Source organism: Phocoena phocoena, chromosome 6, assembly GCF_963924675.1.
Source record: "Phocoena phocoena chromosome 6, mPhoPho1.1, whole genome shotgun sequence".
Classification (NCBI taxonomy): domain Eukaryota; kingdom Metazoa; phylum Chordata; class Mammalia; order Artiodactyla; family Phocoenidae; genus Phocoena; species Phocoena phocoena.
This window is the reverse complement of record NC_089224.1, coordinates 78,147,888-78,166,701: the sequence shown is the minus strand read 5'-3', so window position 1 is coordinate 78,166,701 and position 18,814 is coordinate 78,147,888. Positions and strand designations below refer to the sequence as shown.

At 52.1% G+C, this 18,814-nt stretch overlaps 1 protein-coding gene and 1 non-coding gene across 3 annotated transcripts; one reads left to right on the top strand and one right to left on the bottom strand.

The window, feature by feature from the left end:
• Positions 1-814: 814 nt before the first annotated feature.
• On the bottom strand, positions 815-7,766 carry DNAJB5 (DnaJ heat shock protein family (Hsp40) member B5). 2 transcript variants are annotated; one of them, XM_065878746.1, is made up of 4 exons: positions 7,585-7,766; positions 4,988-5,232; positions 1,298-1,899; positions 815-1,155 (listed from the first exon to the last, which is right to left on the bottom strand). In XM_065878746.1, the coding sequence occupies exons 1-4, from the start codon at positions 7,764-7,766 to the stop codon at positions 922-924; spliced, it is 1,263 nt and encodes a 420-aa protein (XP_065734818.1). In that variant the 3' UTR covers positions 815-921. The 2 variants fall into 2 exon arrangements, with proteins under 2 accessions (XP_065734818.1, XP_065734819.1); XM_065878747.1 differs by lacking the exon at positions 7,585-7,766 and having other exon boundaries at positions 1,298-1,891; positions 4,977-5,198.
• A 5,767-nt stretch (positions 7,767-13,533) lies between these two features.
• Positions 13,534-13,640, top strand: LOC136125241 (U6 spliceosomal RNA). Its single transcript, XR_010656009.1, has one exon. It is a non-coding gene; the product is annotated as a U6 spliceosomal RNA (small nuclear RNA).
• Positions 13,641-18,814: the final 5,174 nt, after the last annotated feature.

Here is an 18,814-nt window from a genome sequence, read left to right as displayed (position 1 = left end):
TGGGATTTGGGAGTTTAGGGGTGGCTAGGCCCTGAGTTCAGAGGTGTGGAGAGAAACCTGTGACCCTGAATCTCTTGGTGGGGAATAGCTGCCACCTGACCCAAAGCCCTTTCCCTTCCTGATGAAGGCTAGGAGACAGACCCTGCCCTCCACCTCTTAGACTTAATACAGCAGCCCCCGCCCCTTCCTCCACCCTTGCACACTCTTAAGAGCAGCAGGGAGGACAGTACTTCCAGCTCTGCAGAGTCTGGGCAGGGGAGCTGTCAGGGAGGCTGCTGAGGGCCCCTTCACCTCCCTTTCCCAAATGAAAAGTGTCTCGTGCTCAATGGCCTGGTTCATGGGTTATGGACCTTCCCTTCCTATCTCAACCCTGGAGAGGCACACACAGCTCTAGGTGTGTGCTTTGTGTGCATGAATATGTGTGTGATAGCCTTGGACACTGTGGACTTGGGGGTGGGACTGGGGTGGGAAAGCAGTGTCCTTTTTATCCTCTTCCTCCCCCAGTGGGAGGAAGCTGAAGGGAAGGGAAAGGAAAGGTATTAGCAAAGCTGAGAGGGGAAGGAGGACATGCTATTTACAGGCGTGGACAAGGAATCTCTATATCTTCAAGTAGCACTCAGGTCACTCTCCAGCCACTGGAGTGGGAACTGGATTCAAAGCTTGTGACATGAAAATTAACCCCTGGTCTGGGCTAGCTCTCCCCACCTCCCTCCCACTCCCCCAAGGCAGCCCAGCTCTGAAAGGGGTCAGGGACAGGAACATTTTCCCTGAAAACCAGTGGGTTTTTTTTTGTTTGTTTGTTTTGTTTTTTGCATTTAGAAAGAGTTGCTAGTGTCCAGTGGACATCAAGCTGGGTGCACAATGGGTGGGGTGAGTGTGGGGCTATTGCTGTGGAAGGCTCTGGGCTGGCTGGGGCAGGGCCTAGGAGCATGGTAAGTGCTGCTTAAGGATCTGTCTTGTCTGTGGTGTTAATCTATCTGGGAAGCGAACTTTGAACTCGACAATGAGGTCTCCCCGCTGGGTGGGCACCTTGGGGAAGGGAAGGCCCTCCCCACGGAGTCTCTTCACGGTGCCTGGCTTGATGACATCATTGCAGGGCAAAGGGATCACTCGGCCATCAATGGTGGGAATGTTCACGGTACAGCCACACAGTGCCTGGGGAAAATGAGACAGAAAGTGAGGAAAAGGTAGGGTAGAGTGATTGGGAAGGGAAGAAAAGAGAGAGTGGGGAAAGAATGTCTCTGTCACCTCCACCCCCCACCCGATAAAACCACACACAATCCGATCCAGGCCCCACCTCCTTGAGGCTGATCAGGGCACTGTAGAGCACGTTGGTGCCATCTCGGCGGAAGTGTGCGTGGGGCTTGTCTTTGAGCACAAAGACGATGTCAGCGGGGATGTTGTCAGGTGTGGCATCGCCCTCTTTGGGGAAGGTGATCTTGGTGCCTTCCTTCCAGCCACGCTTGATGACAATGTGCAGGATCTTGTCCTCGGTGCGCACAGTTCGCCCGTCAGGGTTGAGGCGCCGCCTTGTGATCTTCATGCGTTTGGTGGAGCCGTGGTAGATTTCCTCCAGGGACACCCTCAGCTCATGCACCACAGGTGGGTCCTGCACCTTGCGCCGAGAGTACAGTGGTTCTGGGGCTCGCCTTGGACCCCTACTCAGCCCATTGAACCCAAAGCGGCCAAAGGAGCCAAATGGGTCCTCATCTTCATCCACGTCCATGTCATCTGGGTCAAAGCCACTGAAGGGACGAGTGGAGCGAGTGCTGGCAAAGAAGATATCGAAGGGGTTGGAGCCGCCAAAGAAGGAGGCAAATGTGGCGTGGGGGTCCCCATGAAAGGTGTAGTGAAAGGAGCCACTGGAGCCCCCTGATGAACCGCCGCCGCTCTTCAGGCCTGGAGGGAGGAGAAGTTAGGGGCAGTATGGCTGGTCTCTGCCCCACCCCACTCTCCTCCCCCTGCCCTCTAGCTCCTAGTTCATGGGCCTGGAGGAAGAAGCAAGCTTTAACTCCCACAGAGAGGGCTGGCCTAATAGAGTAAGAAAAATCTCTGGCAAGATTTCTACTCTTAATTATATGTTTAATAATAAGGCACATCTTGAGGTTCAAAGAGGCTGAAAAGCTAAGACTAGAAGACTGGTAAGATGTGACTTCCAGTACTGTAAACTCTTCCATGTACCTGTGACCCAAAGATGTCTCACAGAGCCTTGAATGACTGGCCTGGGGTCACATTACAAGTCATACCTGGCTCCCGTATCTTTGCTTATCTCCAAAGACAGGGAAAGAGGCAATCAGACAGAATTTGACCATACAGAGGGGCTGTAAGTGACCTGTCCCAAATAAGGTGGCAATACAGTCCAGGAGGAAGTCCACTCTCACTTTACTTCTTTTTTTTTGTTTGTTTGTTTTTTGCCGTATGTGGGCCTCTCACTGTTGTGGCCTCTCTCGTTGTGGAGCACAGGCTCCGGACGCACAGGCTCAGCGGCCATGGCTCACGGGCCCAGCCGCTCCGCGGCATGTGGGATCTTCCCGGACCAGGGCACAAACCTGTGTCCCCTGCATCGGCAGGCGGACTCTCAACCACTGCGCCACCAGGGAAGCCCCCACTCTCACTCTACTTCTAGCATGGTTTCCTCTTTCTCTGACTCGTGCCCAAATGGGAAATGAGGAGGGCCCCCAAAAAGCAGGAAAGATCATTAGCTTGGAGAAGAGGACCTATTTCTCTACAAAACGTTTTCAAATTCTTTGTTCCCACACTCAGGGTTCACAGTGTTGCACAGCTCCAGGGGTTGCCATTCACACATTGGACAGACATAGGTTGCAATGGGAAGGGAGCTCCTTGGAGTTGTACAACACCAAGCCTTATACCCCATATCTAATGTCAGAGCAGCCAAAAAGGATGAGTGAGCTGGCACACTGCAGGTGGTGACCCCAGCTACTCTCTCTCAAGTCAGGTTCTGTCTAACGGGCTCAGATTTGTGGGGGCAGTCTTCAAGGGGGATGGTAGTGGTGGTGATTGGAGTAGTTGGGGGGCTTGTGTGGGAAGGAGGGAGGAAGGGGATTAACACTGAGAAATGATCTAGAATACATAGACTTAGGGGTGGGGCCCAGGCTTGGGGAAGGGACTCTTCTCTTTGAGGGCTTTATCTAGAATTTCATTGGCTGTGGAAGCCTGAGCCTAAATTAGCCTCTTACTTCCTGGGACCACAAGAGGAGATTTGGGTTTCATTAGAGAGGCCAAGTGGCAAGCAATTCAGTGACTTGTGACAGCTGCCTCTTCACCCTTCCCCTAAGACTCAAGGTCTGTTCTTTCCTTTTATTGAGGGTCTGATTACCAGGTGAGTTCAAGAAGCTTGGCAGCGCTCAGTGAGAGAGGGAAGTTGGACTGATGATGACAGGAGGGGGTGACTTCTCTGCAAGGATTCCTGCTGTACCACTACCACCCCCCATTCAAGCTGGGAACAACTTGTCCCCAGGGAGGGCTGCACACAGAGTCTATGTGCACAACTGTTCTAGCTGGCTACTGGGGAAGGGGCAGGGCAGACAGAAATACAACCCACATTTCCAAGGCTGCTTCTCCCTTCCCAGGCCCTGGATGTCTCCTTAAGGTTGTGCTGCATCCTCAGGAGCCCTCCTGGGATGTAGATCTCCATTAGAACTGGTGCCTGGACCTAGGGCATGAGCTTTGCCCTTTGCTTAGGTTTGGTCATGCAGAAAGCGGAGATCTCCCAGCTCCTACCTTCTTCCTAATCAAAGGTGAGGCCGAGCAGAGGAATGAGTGCAATTCCTAGACAGGTCACATGGTGGCATGGTATCTGTACTGCTTCCCTCTTCCCCACCACTACCCCTCCCATCCCTCTACCCCAGAGAGAAACATTTCTTAGCTGAGAGAATATTGGGGATTCCAGAAGATGCCTGGTGAATCTGGGAATTGGCAAGTCTAGTAGGTGAGGAGGGAAAAACGGAAGGAACTAGTGGCATGGAGAATAAGAAGAGGGGGTTGGGAGGACTGGGGTGTACGGAGGACAGAGCCATGGAACATAAAGCAAGGAGGAGGAAAGGAAAAGAACATTCTTTTGAGCACCTGCTTTGTATCAGGTACAGTATATATCATTAGCCCATCTAATTTTGAGACTAGAACAGGGGAAGTGAGGAGGAGAATGTGGAAGAAAGGTGGATGCCACTGGGGAGGAAGGACAGTTCCTCCTGGAAAGGAGAGTCCTCAGCTGTGACAATGTCTCTTAATATAGCCTGACAGGTGCTTGTGGCTGGCGGGTGGCAGGCGGCCCTGAGGGGCAGGCCCAGAATTAGCAGCTACATCATGCCCGTGGGATGTGCTGGGAGGAGCCGCCCTCTCAGAGGCTTTATTTGGACCTTTCCTGACACCCTGTGCGTGGCCACCAGCTACCCCAGGAGGGGGCAAGGTGCCAGCAGCAGTTCCCCTTCCACTCTTGCTTGGATGCCTGCCACTTCCTCAGGGAGTCGAAACTCTACCTCTGTTCTGCTGGCCTGAAGTGGGCAGGAAGGGGGCAGGGAAGGGGACAACCATCTCTAGCTCAGAGCTCCAGTGGTTAATTCCCCGGCTGCTTAAGGGCCAAACTTTTCTGCTGATGACTGTAAATGCGCTGTCCTCAGAGAGCCACACACTCCCTTTCCTAACCTTCCCCATCAGCCAATGAAGAAGCGGGGACTTCAGGCAGGACTAATAAGGCTGGGAGGGAAAGAAGGGTGGGGAAGGCCTCTGGCTCTAGCTTTTCTAAGGCCTTAACTTGAGGAGGGAGAGGGGCAGAGAGAGGCGGGGAGAGCTGTGGTGAGCTGAGGCTGGGTAGTGGGTGGTCTCTTCTTTCCTCTGGATGTCAGTGCTGGGAACACTTGCCTCCCTCAACTCCTTCTCAGTCTCCAGTTCCCTGCTTTGAGAACTGGGTCACCCAGGACCCCAGACAAGGACAGGTGTCCAGTATCAGGCTGGAGCACTGCCCTCTTACCTTCCTCCCCATACTGGTCATACAGGCCCCGTTTCTTAGGGTCACTCAGCACATCATAGGCCTCTGCGATCTCCTTAAACTTCTCCTCAGCGTTGGGTTCTTTGTTCTTATCTGGGTGGTACTTCAAGGCCATCTTCCGATAGGCTTTCTTGATCTCATCCTCATTGGCTCCCGACGGGATCCCAAGAATCTTGTAGTAATCCTTTCCCATCACAGCCACTGGACCGGCACTGGTGTCCTTGTTTCTGAAAGAAACCAGGGCCGATCCTTGATGCCTCTGTTCCCTTCTACCCCGGTCCTGTTCCTGATGATCCTGCAACCCCTAAATGACTCACTGTGTAACTTTCAGCAGGTCATGCCTGTTCTGTGGGCCTCTGTCTCCCCATCAGTAAAATGAAGGGGTTGGATTAGATGATCTCTTCTAGCTCTGACATTCTAGGATTCTGTGATTCTTTCCTTAGCTCCTGGGTTTTCCCAACAGGAAGCTGGGGGCTGTGGCCCACTTTTTGGGGCTATTCTAAGGCCCAGGTCCTTGGGCCAGACTGAGGACTCCCACGAGCCCTGCTGAGTGAGGTGGCACCATGGACTGACAGACCCACGCACAGAAGCTGGTGAAGATCAGCGTACTGGGTGAGGTCACCTGAGCATCGTGGTCTCCTATGCCATGCTTCAGGCATAGTGCCCAGGCTAAGAGCAGCTGGGGCAGTGGCCCAGGGCTGGGAACAGGCCTGGGTCTTCAGCCAGCTGCCTTGGCCAGCCAGGCTGAGTCAGGGTGTGTGTACCTGAATTCCTCTCAGCCACTGGAGACCCCAGGCCTCCCTGCCCCCGCTCCCCAGACTGTGCTAAGCCTCACGTGTGATTCAGATTAGAGGATGACTCACAGCCTTTGGTTACTGCTGTTTCTAACCCTCTCATTAGCGGGGCGGGGTGACACCGTCCTTCCCCCAACCAGGGCAACAGTTCCCTTTAGTCATTTCCCGGTGTCTACACACAAAACTGTGTGTGAAGACATGTCTGTGCCACCTAAGCATCAGTGTTAGTGAACAAAAGCATCCTGCAGGTAGGGCTTTTAAACCTTAGTTGTTAGGAGACAATTGGGCACTAACCACCAGTTCCTTAGTACCTTCTCTACCAGTCCCTCCCTCTTACCTGCCTCATGGTTTAGCATCTGGCCCAGTGCCAGGTCCACACTCCTCTGATAGGCCCTGACTTGCTGGGTGCAGGGCCATTTGTTATTTATATGAGGGAGAAACACAGGACTCTCATTCTTTCACTCTAATCTCCCTCCATCAATGTCTCTGTGGTGGATAGAGGGAAAGGCACTTTCCTGTAGCTAGAGCTAGTAGGGGGAATGGCCAGAAGCCATTCTCTAACCCATCTGAGACTTGGCCAACCCCTGCCAAAGCCCAGAGAACCGGAGTCTTTCTAGCAATGTCATGGGCTGGCAGCCACAGCTAAGGCCTGCCTTTTCTGCCTCTGACTGCTTCAGAGAGATTACAGGGTGTCCTGGCAGGAGTGAGGGCTGTAATGGGTTAGGGGAGGCCTCAAGGCCCCAGGTAGACAGGGACAACAGCCCTAACTCCTGCCCCCACAGGGCCTGTTACAGGTGGCTGGGTTGACTCATGGTTCTGGGAGTCACCTCACTCTGACGAAGAGAAGGCTCCATTAGGGCGGGCACTCCCCCTTTTCCCCTACCAGCATGTCATGCCTGGTGGGGGAGCCTGTGGCTGGGGAGGCAGAGAAGAAAGGGCATCTGGGGGAGGGCAGCCATTTTCGGAAGCAGCAGTAAAAGCTGTCTGAGAGGGAGTTGGGGGTGGTCTGCCGCCATCTCTGCCTCAGCCCACACCTTCTTTCCCCCGAAACTGGGAAGGAACCCTAGCACACCAAGAGGGTGCCCCCAGAGAACTGTAGCAGCTTTTAGGCTGAGGGCGAGTGGAATGCCTTGCCAGTGCTTTCAACCCTCCCCTCACTGTCCCTGCATTACCTCTTCATCCGGCCAGTTTCCTCCCTTGCACCCCTGTGCTAGCTGTTCTAGACCTCTAATTGTTTTGCCTCCACAGACATAGGGCAAGCTGTTTCAGGAGTTGCCTTTTTTCCTCCTTCTTTCCTCCCTCCCTCCCCTACCCACAAGCCACGTGTTGGAATGACAAAGGAGCCCCATGGCATGGCACTGCCTTTGATGGAGAGAATGAAGAGGATGTTAATGTAGAGGCAGGACTAAAAAATAAGAAATGGCAAGGGGGACTGGTACAGGGAGGGGGGATGGTTGATACAGAAAATGAAGTACTGATGGAGGGGGATGAAGGATGACAAATGGAAATGTCTGAAGTGGCAAATGGGTTACCAATGGGATGTAGAGAGTTGAAATACTAGAGGAGGTGTTTGTGGAAAACGGATGCCTGAAGGGTTTGGTATAAGATGAATGACAAGGGGTGCAGTTCATTCAAATGTAAGGGTGGGACAGAAGGGGGGTTCTTATACGTAACTGGGGATGAGACGAGGATGAGATGGAGGAAGCGGGTAGGCAATGGAGGGGGATATGACATGGAGAATTTGACTCGGTATGGGTATGAGTGCCCTTCTCCAGAGGGACTTACCGAAACTTTACAAACCCATTCAGCGTCCACGCTCGAAGTTTTAAGGGCTCCAGCTGAATTTTAAACATCAAGCTGGCTAAGAAGTCTTCTCCCCAGAAGTGTGGGAAGCTCCGGAAAGCGCCTCGGGCCTGTAGTGGGGGTGCTGCTGGGGATGGGCAGGAGAGCACTGTGCGCTTAAACATGCCCAGCCCAGCCCCTCACCTCTGATCGCTCCACTGGAGCCTGCTTGGAGAGCTGCAGCTCTGGAAGCCGCCTCCTCAGGTTCTCAGAGGCACTTGCCCAGCAAGGCCTGTCCGGTGCAGCAGGAGCTGGACCTGATCCCCAGGTGTGGAGAGTGAAGGAATAGGGTCCAGCGGTCACCTGCTCTCAGATGCAGCGATGTCTGGCTGATTGTGAATGGCTGTATGGCTGTGTGAGAGTAAGGCTGGCAGTGCGAAGAGTGTGTGCTTGTGAGTGGCAGCGTGTACCTCTGACAGGTGTGATTGTCTGTGAGGGCCTGAGAGGCAGCGTGTTCTTCTCGCCTCTCTCCCCGGGGAGGACCAGACCCCAATCCCCAAGAATCTACTCAATGAAGTCACTGACAGGGAGTCTCCTCCCTCGCAGATGGGCGGGGCGGGGCGGGGCAGAGCTCGGCTGGGACAAAAGGCGCGGCGAGGAGAGGAGGGGAGGAGAGGGGAGGGGGCTCCGGCGGGGGAGGGTGGTCGGTGATGTCACCGGCGCTGGCTGACTGGGCTGGCTCAGAAACGCCGCCCCGGAACCCAGTGCGACCCGGCCCGACCCTCCCCCGGCTCAGAGGAGGGCTGCCCCCTGTAAGAGGGTCGCGGACATCGAGCACCTTGCAGACCCTGAACCTCCAAACCCCCGCGGTGGAAGAGCCGAAGGGCCCTCAGTGTCCCGACATCCCGACACCAGGACCCCTGGCTTCGCGACGCGCGACGCCCCCCCTCCCGGGACCCTCGAGTCCTGGCTCGGCGCCCTCACCAGTGAGGAGCTGCGGGCGCCGCCGCGGTCCGTCAGACAGCCGCTGCCCCCTCCCCCGGCTCTGGCTCCGCCGCCTCCACTCGGGACAGGAGTCGCCCGCCCGCCGGCGGCGGCCAGCGGGCCCGGGAACCCGCCCCCACAGCTCCGCCTCCGCGCTGCCCATTGCGCCGTCTGCCCGTCACTCAGCTCAGCCTCTGCTGTAATTGGACAGCTTTCAACGAGTGGCTCTGTGGTAGCCGCCCATTCTCCGCCCCTGTCACCCGGCCACACGCGCACACATTCCGGGCCGTGATTGGTGTGGGTCTGATTGGTGCACTTTTGGATCAATCAACCACACCTCTTCGCTATCTCGTCGTGTCATTGGTAAAAGGAACAGAGGGCGGCAACTCCACGCGCCCTTTGATTTTATTGGTTGGTCTGTGGGGTTCAGACCCCAGTCGGGGGACAACTATTTTAGTCCAATCTCCGGTTTGAGAACGTGGGACGTACTGGCCACTGCCCGAATCCCGGGAGAACCTTCTGGAACCCGTGCAACGTCAAAGGCAGCCTTAAAGGAAAACTGCGCCCACCAGTTGGCGGTGACTCTGGGCATTCTTTCCTGTCTTCATTTAGGAGGGTAGGGGAGAGAACAGTGCACTCTGGGAGGTGTGGTCCCTGGACCGGGGTGAAAAGGTTACCATTCTTACCTGTCTTCCATTGAACCGTGAACTGTCCTAGCCCTGACCTGATTTAGCGTTACCTTACCGTGACCCGGAGTTGACCTGATATGACCTAACTGAATCTCAAAACAGACCCCGGTAGATGAGCATAGTTTAAGTACCCTTCTGCCCTCTCCTTTGTAACCTAGCAGTTCTCCACGGTTTTAGCACCTCCAAGATTCCCTTTATGAGTCCCCTTTTCATCCTCTGTATAATCCCCTCATCCCTGCTCCCTCATGAGCAGCCCCTTCTCAACAATCCCCACAATCCTCATTAAAGTTCTCCCTATAATCTTTCGTCCTACTTCCCTTTTGAGTTCCCACATTTTATCCCCCTTTTACTCCCCCCCATTCCTGGCCCCATATGATCTCCTGTCTTTCCCCCATGATCTTCTGTCTTATCCTATTCTTAATCCTTATCTACTCCCATGTGCTCCCCTATCCTAGCCCCCTGCCCCTTAACCCTTCGTCTCAGCTCCACATGATCTCCTTTCTTAACACCCTCAGAATCTCCCATTTCAGTACCCCCACCCCCACCCCCATTAATTCTCAGCCCCAGTGTCCCCGATGTTCAGAGCAGGCAGGGCTGCGTAGGCGGTTGCCAGCGGAAGCCGACGCTTGAGCAGACACGGTGCCTGGCGCCCACGTCACTGTCTCCCAGGCCCATCTGTGCTAGAGGGAGCGGGGGTAGGGAGGGGGTAATCCAGGGGTGAAGAGGGGGAAGGAGTTCTTGGGGGTTTTGAGGACAAAGGAAGGGCCAGAGCAGAAGCTCTCACTTCTCTTTCCTTGCAGTTTCCCTGAGGCAATGTATGGACACCCATGAGGTCATGCAAACTAGACAGAGCTGGAAACAGGCTTGGAGAGCATCAATACCTAGGCCACAGAGCAGAACAGGAGAGCTGTCTAGGGATCCTGAGGTTAAGTCTGCCTATTCTCCACTATATGCCTTCTTTCTGGTTATCACGATGGGGATCCCAGGTATAAAGGGGTGTGAGGTGTGAGGCAAGGAAAGGAAATGTGGTAAGAGGAGGCAGGGTGATGGGGATAAGGAGAGGAGGGAGGGAAGATGGGGTAAGGGAGATGGGGAGGGGAGGAGTGGTGAGGGGAGGGAGAGGGGGAGAGGAGAGAGGGAAGATGGGGTAAGGGAGTGGAGGGAGAGGAGATGGGGTGAGGGGGATAGGGAGGGGAGGGAGGGGAGATGGGATGAGTAGCAAAAGGATGGGACAGAGAGATGAGGTGAGAAGAAATGAGGAAGGGAGGGGAGGTGGGGTGATGAGGGAATGGAATAGTGTGACATGGAGATGGGAAAGGGAGGGTGAGGGGGCCCAGGAATGGTACTGGCTCCTTATATCTGAGGGCTCTCACTCCTCCACCTCCAGATTCACGGGGGCCTGGGCTGTGGGCGGCTCTGCTTCTTCCTATGCCAGGTTTGTCTATTTTACCTCCTCCAGCCTTGCCTGTGCCAACACGGAGGCAGAGTTTAGTCACCGGCCTTTACCTGGTCCCTGCTAATGCTGAAGTGTAGGCTTAGACCTTCAAGGGTGCAGGGCTGTGCCTTCAGGTATTGGTGGCACAGATTCCGTTGTTTGCTGAGTTTTCCGTTGCTGTCCTGTGTCCCATTGCCCTGGGTATCAGGAATGTGTGAGAGGAACCAGGGGTGCCTCAGGGTGTGGCATAGGGTATGAGAATGTAGGCTCTGAAGGCAGACTGTTGACCTTGTGGTTACTTGCCACATTGGTGCCTCATTTCCTCCTCTGTAAAATGGGGACAGCAGTACCTCATAGGGTCGTTGAGAGGGTTAATTAAGGTAACACATGTAATGCACTTAGTTCTGAGCTCGGCCTGTAGTTAGCGCTCAAGAAAGTTAACTTATGCTGTATGTTCACAGATATCTCGGTATATGAGTGCATCTGTAAATGTTTGAGCCTGGGAATTATTTGTCTTGTTGTATCTATCATGCAATTTGTAAGTGAGTGTATCTGTGTAATTATTTTTGTGCGGTTGTGTGCCTGATTCTGTTATTTGCTGTAGGTATGTGATTAAATGACTAAGTAGGCCTGTGTCTACATGACAAAGAGTGGATGAAGTGTGGCTTCATGGCTGTTGATATGCTGACACCATGTCTGCCGGTGTATGCATGCATCTGTGATCATGTCAGTTCCAAACACCCCCACTCACCCTCCCTCCCTCTGGAGATGTCACAACCCTAGATGTCCCTCATTTCCTCACCCTGAGGGAACCAGAACTCGGGGGCAGGGGCGGGGGTGGGTGCCAGTGAGGAGGTGTTTAGACAGGAGCACATGTTCCCTCCCAGACTGTGTATGGGAGGGGGAGCCCTATCTTGCACGTATCCTGAAGCCTCCACAGGAAGTGCTCCCCCCCCAACTTGTTCTCAGTTCCCTGTCTTGTCACCATGGCAACAGTTGCCAGGGGCTCCCAGGGTTGCTAAGATCTGGGTGTGGGAGGCTGCCAAGCCTTGTTGCCAGTAGACACAGAGAATCCTGGGGGAAAGGAAGACTACCCCCACAGTGCCGGCTTTCTGCAGTGACAGGACTGGTCCTTGGACCTCTCCTGTCCCCAAATTGTTCCTATAATTTGTATATGGCAGTACTAGGGTTAGTGGGGGGCTTTAACAGGAAGCTGGAACTAGAATACTGAGATTCACATTCTGAGAAGAAAGGGGCACTCTAGCTTGGCTATTTCCATCTTTAAGGTTGGGAGGTCCTTGGAAATTAGTGACTTGCTTATTCTGTCCCCCATCTCTTATACTTCTTCTCTGGCAATATGTCTGCTTGAGTTCTCCAATGGCTGGTGCTTATTATCTACCTGATGTTTCCACCTGGTATAGGAATACTGCATTGACCCCATTACCCTGGATGCAGACTGACTCCTTCCTGTGGTCAGACTCTTAGCATATCACCTGGATACACACTTCATGCTGACACTTGAGCTCAGAGTTCAGTCCCACAATGAGCCCTAACTTTGGCCTCAGCCTGAGACACTGACCTTGGTGTTAGTCCTAGACCAGAAAGTTCCCTACACCCAGCCTCAGTATAAGCCCTCCTCCTAGACACAGATGAGCCCTAATCTTGATACTGATACTTGAACCATCCACAGATTCAGTTATGATCCTGTACGTTGACTGAACGCTGACCAGTGATCTTACTCCCTGGTACTTGCCTCGGGTCTCCCCGACTGTTCTGAACCTACACTGACTAGTACCCTAAAGGTTCAAATGGGTTTTTTCTTTGGGGTGAGAGGACAGCACTGGGAATGACCAGCAGAGGGCGTGCAACATCAGGTTCTAAAGGCATACTTCCCAGAGCCCACCTGGAAAGGGGATTAATAGCTATATTGGGATCTTGGATCTTTTCTCTCAGGTCAGGACTCAGAGCTGGAAGCACAGCAGTTGGTTTAAGAGGTTGAACTAAAAAAAGGATCCCAACCCAGTGATGCTGATGCTTTGGGGTCACTTGGGTCTGTATAAGCATGGATTTCCCTACAGCTCAGCAGGCCTCAGGGCTGGGGATGCACCAGAAGGTGCTTAACCATTTACTGGCATCGCAGGTCTCAAGAGGACTGGACACCTGGGAAGACATTTCACACCCAACTCCACATTTCTGTCATATGCTCATACAGCTTCACTACCTTCCCTGGTATTCAGTTATCTTTTGGTCCTATTGAGCAGAAATCTGTCTCTCTTCCACCTGTGATCTTAGCTCTGTGCTTGAGGTCACATTGACTTCATTGGTCCCATCTACCAGACATCAGCCATCTGCATCCCTTGAGTCTGCTCCTTGACAGGGTGAACACCTCTCAGGCCTTCACGGGTTCTTCCTCTGCCTTGTATCAATTCCAGCCACTAAGACCATGTTCCCCTGGCTGGGTTTCAGTTATGATGCCTGGCTCTGGTTAGGTTTTTCCAGGAGTGCTGGTGCAGCATACTAGCCAGCCCGCATCCCTCCTCTGACCCTGAACTTCTTTCCATGTAGCCTCAGGTTACATCAGCTTTTTAGTAGTTCACTCACACCAGGTGAAGACTGCATCCTCTGTTCTCCTTGACCTGCTAAATCACATCTTGCCCGTTTTGTACCTGTTATAATTTTGAAAGGAGTGTTATTATTTATTTATTATTATTTTTAAAGACAAAGATACTTGAAATTAGTGAAATAAAAAACATTTTGGCACTACTTTCTGAGCTTTAGGGCAATCCTTGGGCTTGGAAGTCTCTGTATTTGATGCTTACTTAGATGGGACAAGGAGGGACTCAAGTGCTCACTTCAGCAGCACATATACTAAAACTGGAACATTACAGAGAAGATTAGCATGGCCTCTGCGCAAGGATGACATGCAAATTCATGAAGTGTTCCATGTTTTTGTTTTTGATGAATATTAAAATGTAATAATGTAAAATGAATGTATATATGGATAAATTAGTATATTGCCAAAAAAAAAAAAAAAAAAAGAGGGACTGAAGATCCCCAGCTGGCTTGGCTGTGACTTCAGCACTGTGGACAGAGGCCAATGGAAGTTCCCCCGGCTATGCCTGGGACTGTGGGTGGGTGGAAGATGATACACACACAGCCTTCAGGTGGGGCCAGAAATTCTTGCTGCTCACTCAGTGCCTTACAGTGTACCAAGCTCTTTCCTTTCACCAAACGTATTCTGTCCTCACTCAACTATCTGCCCAGGAAGCAGACAAAATGAACTGTTTTCCAGATTTTTACAGATGAGGAAACTGAAGTTTTGCAAGGCCAAACTCCAAGCAACCCTATGAGTGGGATGGGAGAGAGAACACTAATTACTCCATATTTAGCAAATTTAGCAACCACTGCCCTGCTCTGGCTCAAGTGCACTCCTCTTTATCTCTAGGGAAAGTCAGGGTCGGTGGAAGTTTTTGTGGAACTGAGGTTCCAGCCAACCCTGGGAACAAGTGGCAGTTGGTAGCAGGAACAGTGCTGGGAGGCTCTGAAGTTCCAGTCAGGACTGCCCGAATGAGGGTGGGGAAACCTTGCTTGTCATTAAGGTTCACATAGGTCCAGCTTTTATGCTCTTCTTCTGTCCCAACGCTTGGCTTCACTGAGCCTGGAGATAAGGAAAAGGGATGTGTAGGATGTTATTAAGGTGTTTCTGAGCCTGATGGACCTTCGTGGGAAATTTCCAGGAAGGGTGTGGGAGTCTTTGTGAAGGGGGTGAGTTGTGCAGGTGGTAAGAAATCCTCTGACATGGGCTACAGGTCTGGCTGTGTATGCCTATTCCCTGGGTGTGGAAACAGGAGGTGCTGGACCACACAGCAGCTTTCTTTGAGGTGTACTTTGACAGGCAGCACAATAAAGTAGTTAAGAGCATGGGCACTGAAGCCAGACTACCTGGTTCCCCTGCTTCCTAGCTGTGTGACTGTGGAACCTTGAGAAATTCTCAGCCTCTCGGTTCCTCACTTCCTTATCTGTAATACAAATCACATAGGGTTGTTTTGAAGATTAATTCGTTTATGCAAAGCACTTAGAATTGCCCAGTGCATAGTAAGTGCTCAAAAATGTTAGTAATTACAGTTGGCTGTTGAACAATGTGGGAATTAGGAGTGCCAATGCACCCGCTGCAAAAATCCTCTTGTAGCTTTATAGCTGGGTCTCTGTATCCCTGGTTCCACATCTGTGGATTCAACCAACTGAGGACCGTGTGGTACTGTTGTACCTATTTATTGAAAAAAATCTGCATGTAAGTGGACGCATGCAACTGAATGGCCTCTGGTCCCTCAGGGGTTAACCATATTTGTATTTGGGGCTCCTGTGGTTTTGAGGTAGAATGTCTGCCTCTGATCCACAGTCTAGAGATGCTTTCCTGTCTACAAGTACTGGCTCTGTTCTTAGAGGCAAAAGGGATGAATGGAGATTTCATAGTCCTCTGAAAGCTTCTCCAGACCTTAGTTTACCCAGCCCTATCATATCACATTAAAACAATTTGCAAAGATGGGGAGGAAACTCAGACCAAGGAGAGCCCAGAAGACCCGGAGAAACCAGCCAACTAGCTTTCCTACTTTGTAGCTCAGCAGAAACTGGGAAGGGAAAAATGTCTAAAGCTGGCCCTTGGTGTGTGTTTGGGGGCAATACATAGCAGACAGGCTTGGAGGGCTTACCTTTTCCTTAATTTCTTCAAAAACTTTGGCTCTTCTCTTCAGTGCCCTCGTCTCCTCTGTGTCCATGGTGGAGACCCTGCCTCCTCCCACCCCCACCTATCTTATGGGTTCCCTGGAGGCCACAGCTGCTCCTGTTTTAGACTCAGGAATTGGCGGATGATAGGAAACCAAACAGAAACTTGGTAGGTGCCCCAAACAACAGGAAACAAGAAGCCAAAATAGCATCACAATCTTTTTATTATGATTCCTGTGCCCAGCCTCTGGGAACATCAGCTCCTTCTGGAGTGAAGGCTGAGCCATGGGGAGGAGCATGCAGCTGTAGTGATGGGAAGACAGGGCTTGAGGATGTTCCCCTCAGCTTACTGTCAAGTTACCTTCCGCAGAAAAGCACATAGGAAGGGCATAAGGGACCAGAGGCCATTGGATCCTCCATTGTTACTTGAGTGCTCTCAGAGCCCTTCTCACAAGCCTGTGTTTGGTGGGGAGACAGATCGGAGGCCATCTCTTATAGGAGGCTAGGCTTGATGGCCTTCGTTTCACCATGGATATGGAAAGGCCTTGTTCCTTACACATTGATGTTCCTATCTGTGGTCATGCCAACCCATGCTATACAAACCGGAATGTGATTGGGATTCTTAGTCACTGGCCTGAGCAGACCTGACACCCTCTCCATGATCTGGGTCATCGGGGCATTTGGCCCAGAGGGAAGAAAGTTTTTCCTTAGTGCTAGTGGGGTCTATTGAAGATTCTGTAACCTATTCATTTTCTTTCAAGGTTGCTAAAAGCAGTGGCGGCAGAAAAGCAACAGCAGAGAAAATGCCCAGTCCCACCCCACTCCAGCGTGGGCTGTCGGAGCAGGTAGGATGCATTAATATCCCCCAATCAAGAACTCTGTTGTATGGGCTTTAGCTAAGGGCCCAGAGAGAGATTCTGGGCAATTCAAACTAAGTGGCATGGAGAAAGCAGCAATTTTATTCCACTGTAAATAGAGGGGTAAAAAGGGGTTACGGTTACAGGTGCTGCCTGGATGTCCTGAAATTCTGGCATCAATGTTGTTTTGCCTTTTAAACTCCAAGTATGTACCTGCCTTTACTCTGCTGGTTTAAAGGGGACATGCCTGCAGGATCACTAGAGCCTGCCACCAGTCCTGTCTGAAAGTTACTCTTGGCTCTGCGGTGGTCATGGCTGGCCTGTGACCCTGCCATACAGCTTCTTCTGAGCTTCCCTCTTGCCTTTAGGGTTTCTTGCACCAGCTTTACTGAAGCCACGAGACATGCAGTGGTTGAGGTTGAGGCTTAGAGGCCTAGGCACAATCCTGAGCCCACCCCCCAGAGAGGTGCCCTCTTCCCAGGTGGTTTGATTCTGTGCTTCCCATACTGTTGATAGGAATGGGGGACCCCTATATTTGGCCACTCTAACAAGGCCAGGGTGACATCCCATAGGGAGCACCAGGGCCAGAAAGGCCAGTGTCTGGCCTGCAGCCACAGTTGCTTAGGCTGAGGACAGAAAGAGACAACGTGCTCATAGCTTCAGCCGTGGCTGTCCTCAGAGGAAGAGCTCTTGAAAGGGGTCAGTACCTAGGAGTAAGGAAACTGCTCCATCCCTGGGATCAAAGGGGCCCATTGCTCAAAAGCACAGAGGCTGAATCTATTGGGGAAGGCTGCTCTCAGGAGAGGAAGCCACGGAGCAGACCTAAAGAGGCTACATGGCCACAGGTATTGCCTCAGCTGACCCTGTGTCCCTGAAGCTCCATCGTGTCATCAAATGCCCCTGTCTTTAAATCTGAGCATGGAAAACAGGACTTCTGGGTGAAAAACAGACTTAGGGCAAGTAATCTTCAGAGGAGCATCTGTGTAACCTCAGCCTCCCTTGGCTGGGGGGTGGGGCAGGTGGTGCTTGGGAAAAGAACTGATCTCTGCAATTTGGGGCAGCCAAGAAGAAAAGACTGAAACATTTTCTCATACTCTTATCAGAGTCAGTCGCTAATTTCTGTACTTGGCAGAATTTCAGACAGTCACAATGATGAAAGGGCTTGAAAAGGAAAGGAAATTGGCTTCACTAGGTTTATACAAGTTTGAACATTTCCTTATGTACTGGAGGGGGGCCCCGTGGATTAGGACACTGCAAAGGGAGGTCTCAGAAGGGGGCTTGGGGTAGAGCTTCTGCAACTCTTGACTGAGGAAGCAATGGAACCTCTCCTTTGGTAAAAAGCTAGATGCCTATGGAGAAGAGGCTGGTTTCTGCTTCCTAGGATTCTTGTGACTGGGCACTCTGTCTTTTGCTGAGGGCAATGTCCCCTGGACCCTTTGCAGCACGCCCCCACTAAGGAAGCTTGCCGCCCTGGAATAGGGAGAGGGTGATCCCAAATGGGCCAGATCCTGTTGTGGAAGAACTCTGGGGTCTGCTTTGCCAGGCCCTGGGATACAGCTGGCCTGATCCAGTGGCCCCCAGTCTTTACCACTCACCCACAGAAAGCTAGAAGCTGCAGCTCCAGAGAGGTAGGCATTGCCTTGGTCTGTGAAGGATCAGGGAACAAGAAGATGGACTGCCAATCCTTTTGATTGATGACGAGATAGGAGAAAAAGCTACCGAGCTCTCAAAGCCCAGACCTTGTTTTTACTCAAAATGCCCTGTCCATGAGATCAAGCAGCCCAAGGCCATTGACATAGAAGGTGATTTGCCCGAGAGTAAGCAAAAGCCCTTGTGCTTAATGTGCTTTAATCTCAGTGCAAAACCCCAGGGCTGGCTGCTTCGGATGCAGTCCTTGGGCCCAAAAGTCATATGCTTTCTCTTTCTTGTTTTTTTTTTTCTTTTTTTGGCTGGACTGAATAATGGCCCCTCCTACTGATTAGTCTTAGGAGTATGGCTATGGAGTATTTACAAAGAACTGGGGGTTTTGAAATGTTCAGAGCCATACACATGAACCCAGTTCATCTTCTGTATGCTTCCTTTCAGTCCTAAATAATCCAACCTCAGAAGCCTCTTACCTGGCTTCTAGGTCTGACTCTAAGGGAGGAGACCATATAGTGCTCTTACCATGCCCCAGGTTACAGCTCCGTGCCTTCCTCTGAGCAGCACTGAGCTGTATGCTGCTGCTTCTATAGAAATGCCTTGAGCAATGGGGTTGTGTTAACTTCTGCATGACTGAGCCAACCCCCTCTCAAATAACTCTTGGTTGTCAGAACTGGCTAACCTAAGCCATTAGCTTGGAAACAGAAACTTGAACTCCAGGGCCTGTGCTTACCTGTAACATACACTGAATGGGGAATTTAATGAGAACTTAGGAAGGACAGCTGGGGCTGGGAGGCCAGGCTTGGTGGCCTTCTGGCAGCCTCTCCTTGCCCCCAAAGTCTTCCCATGCCAGGACCAGGCCCTAAGCTGGTAGGGAAGGGCATGTAGTGAACAATGGGGAAAAG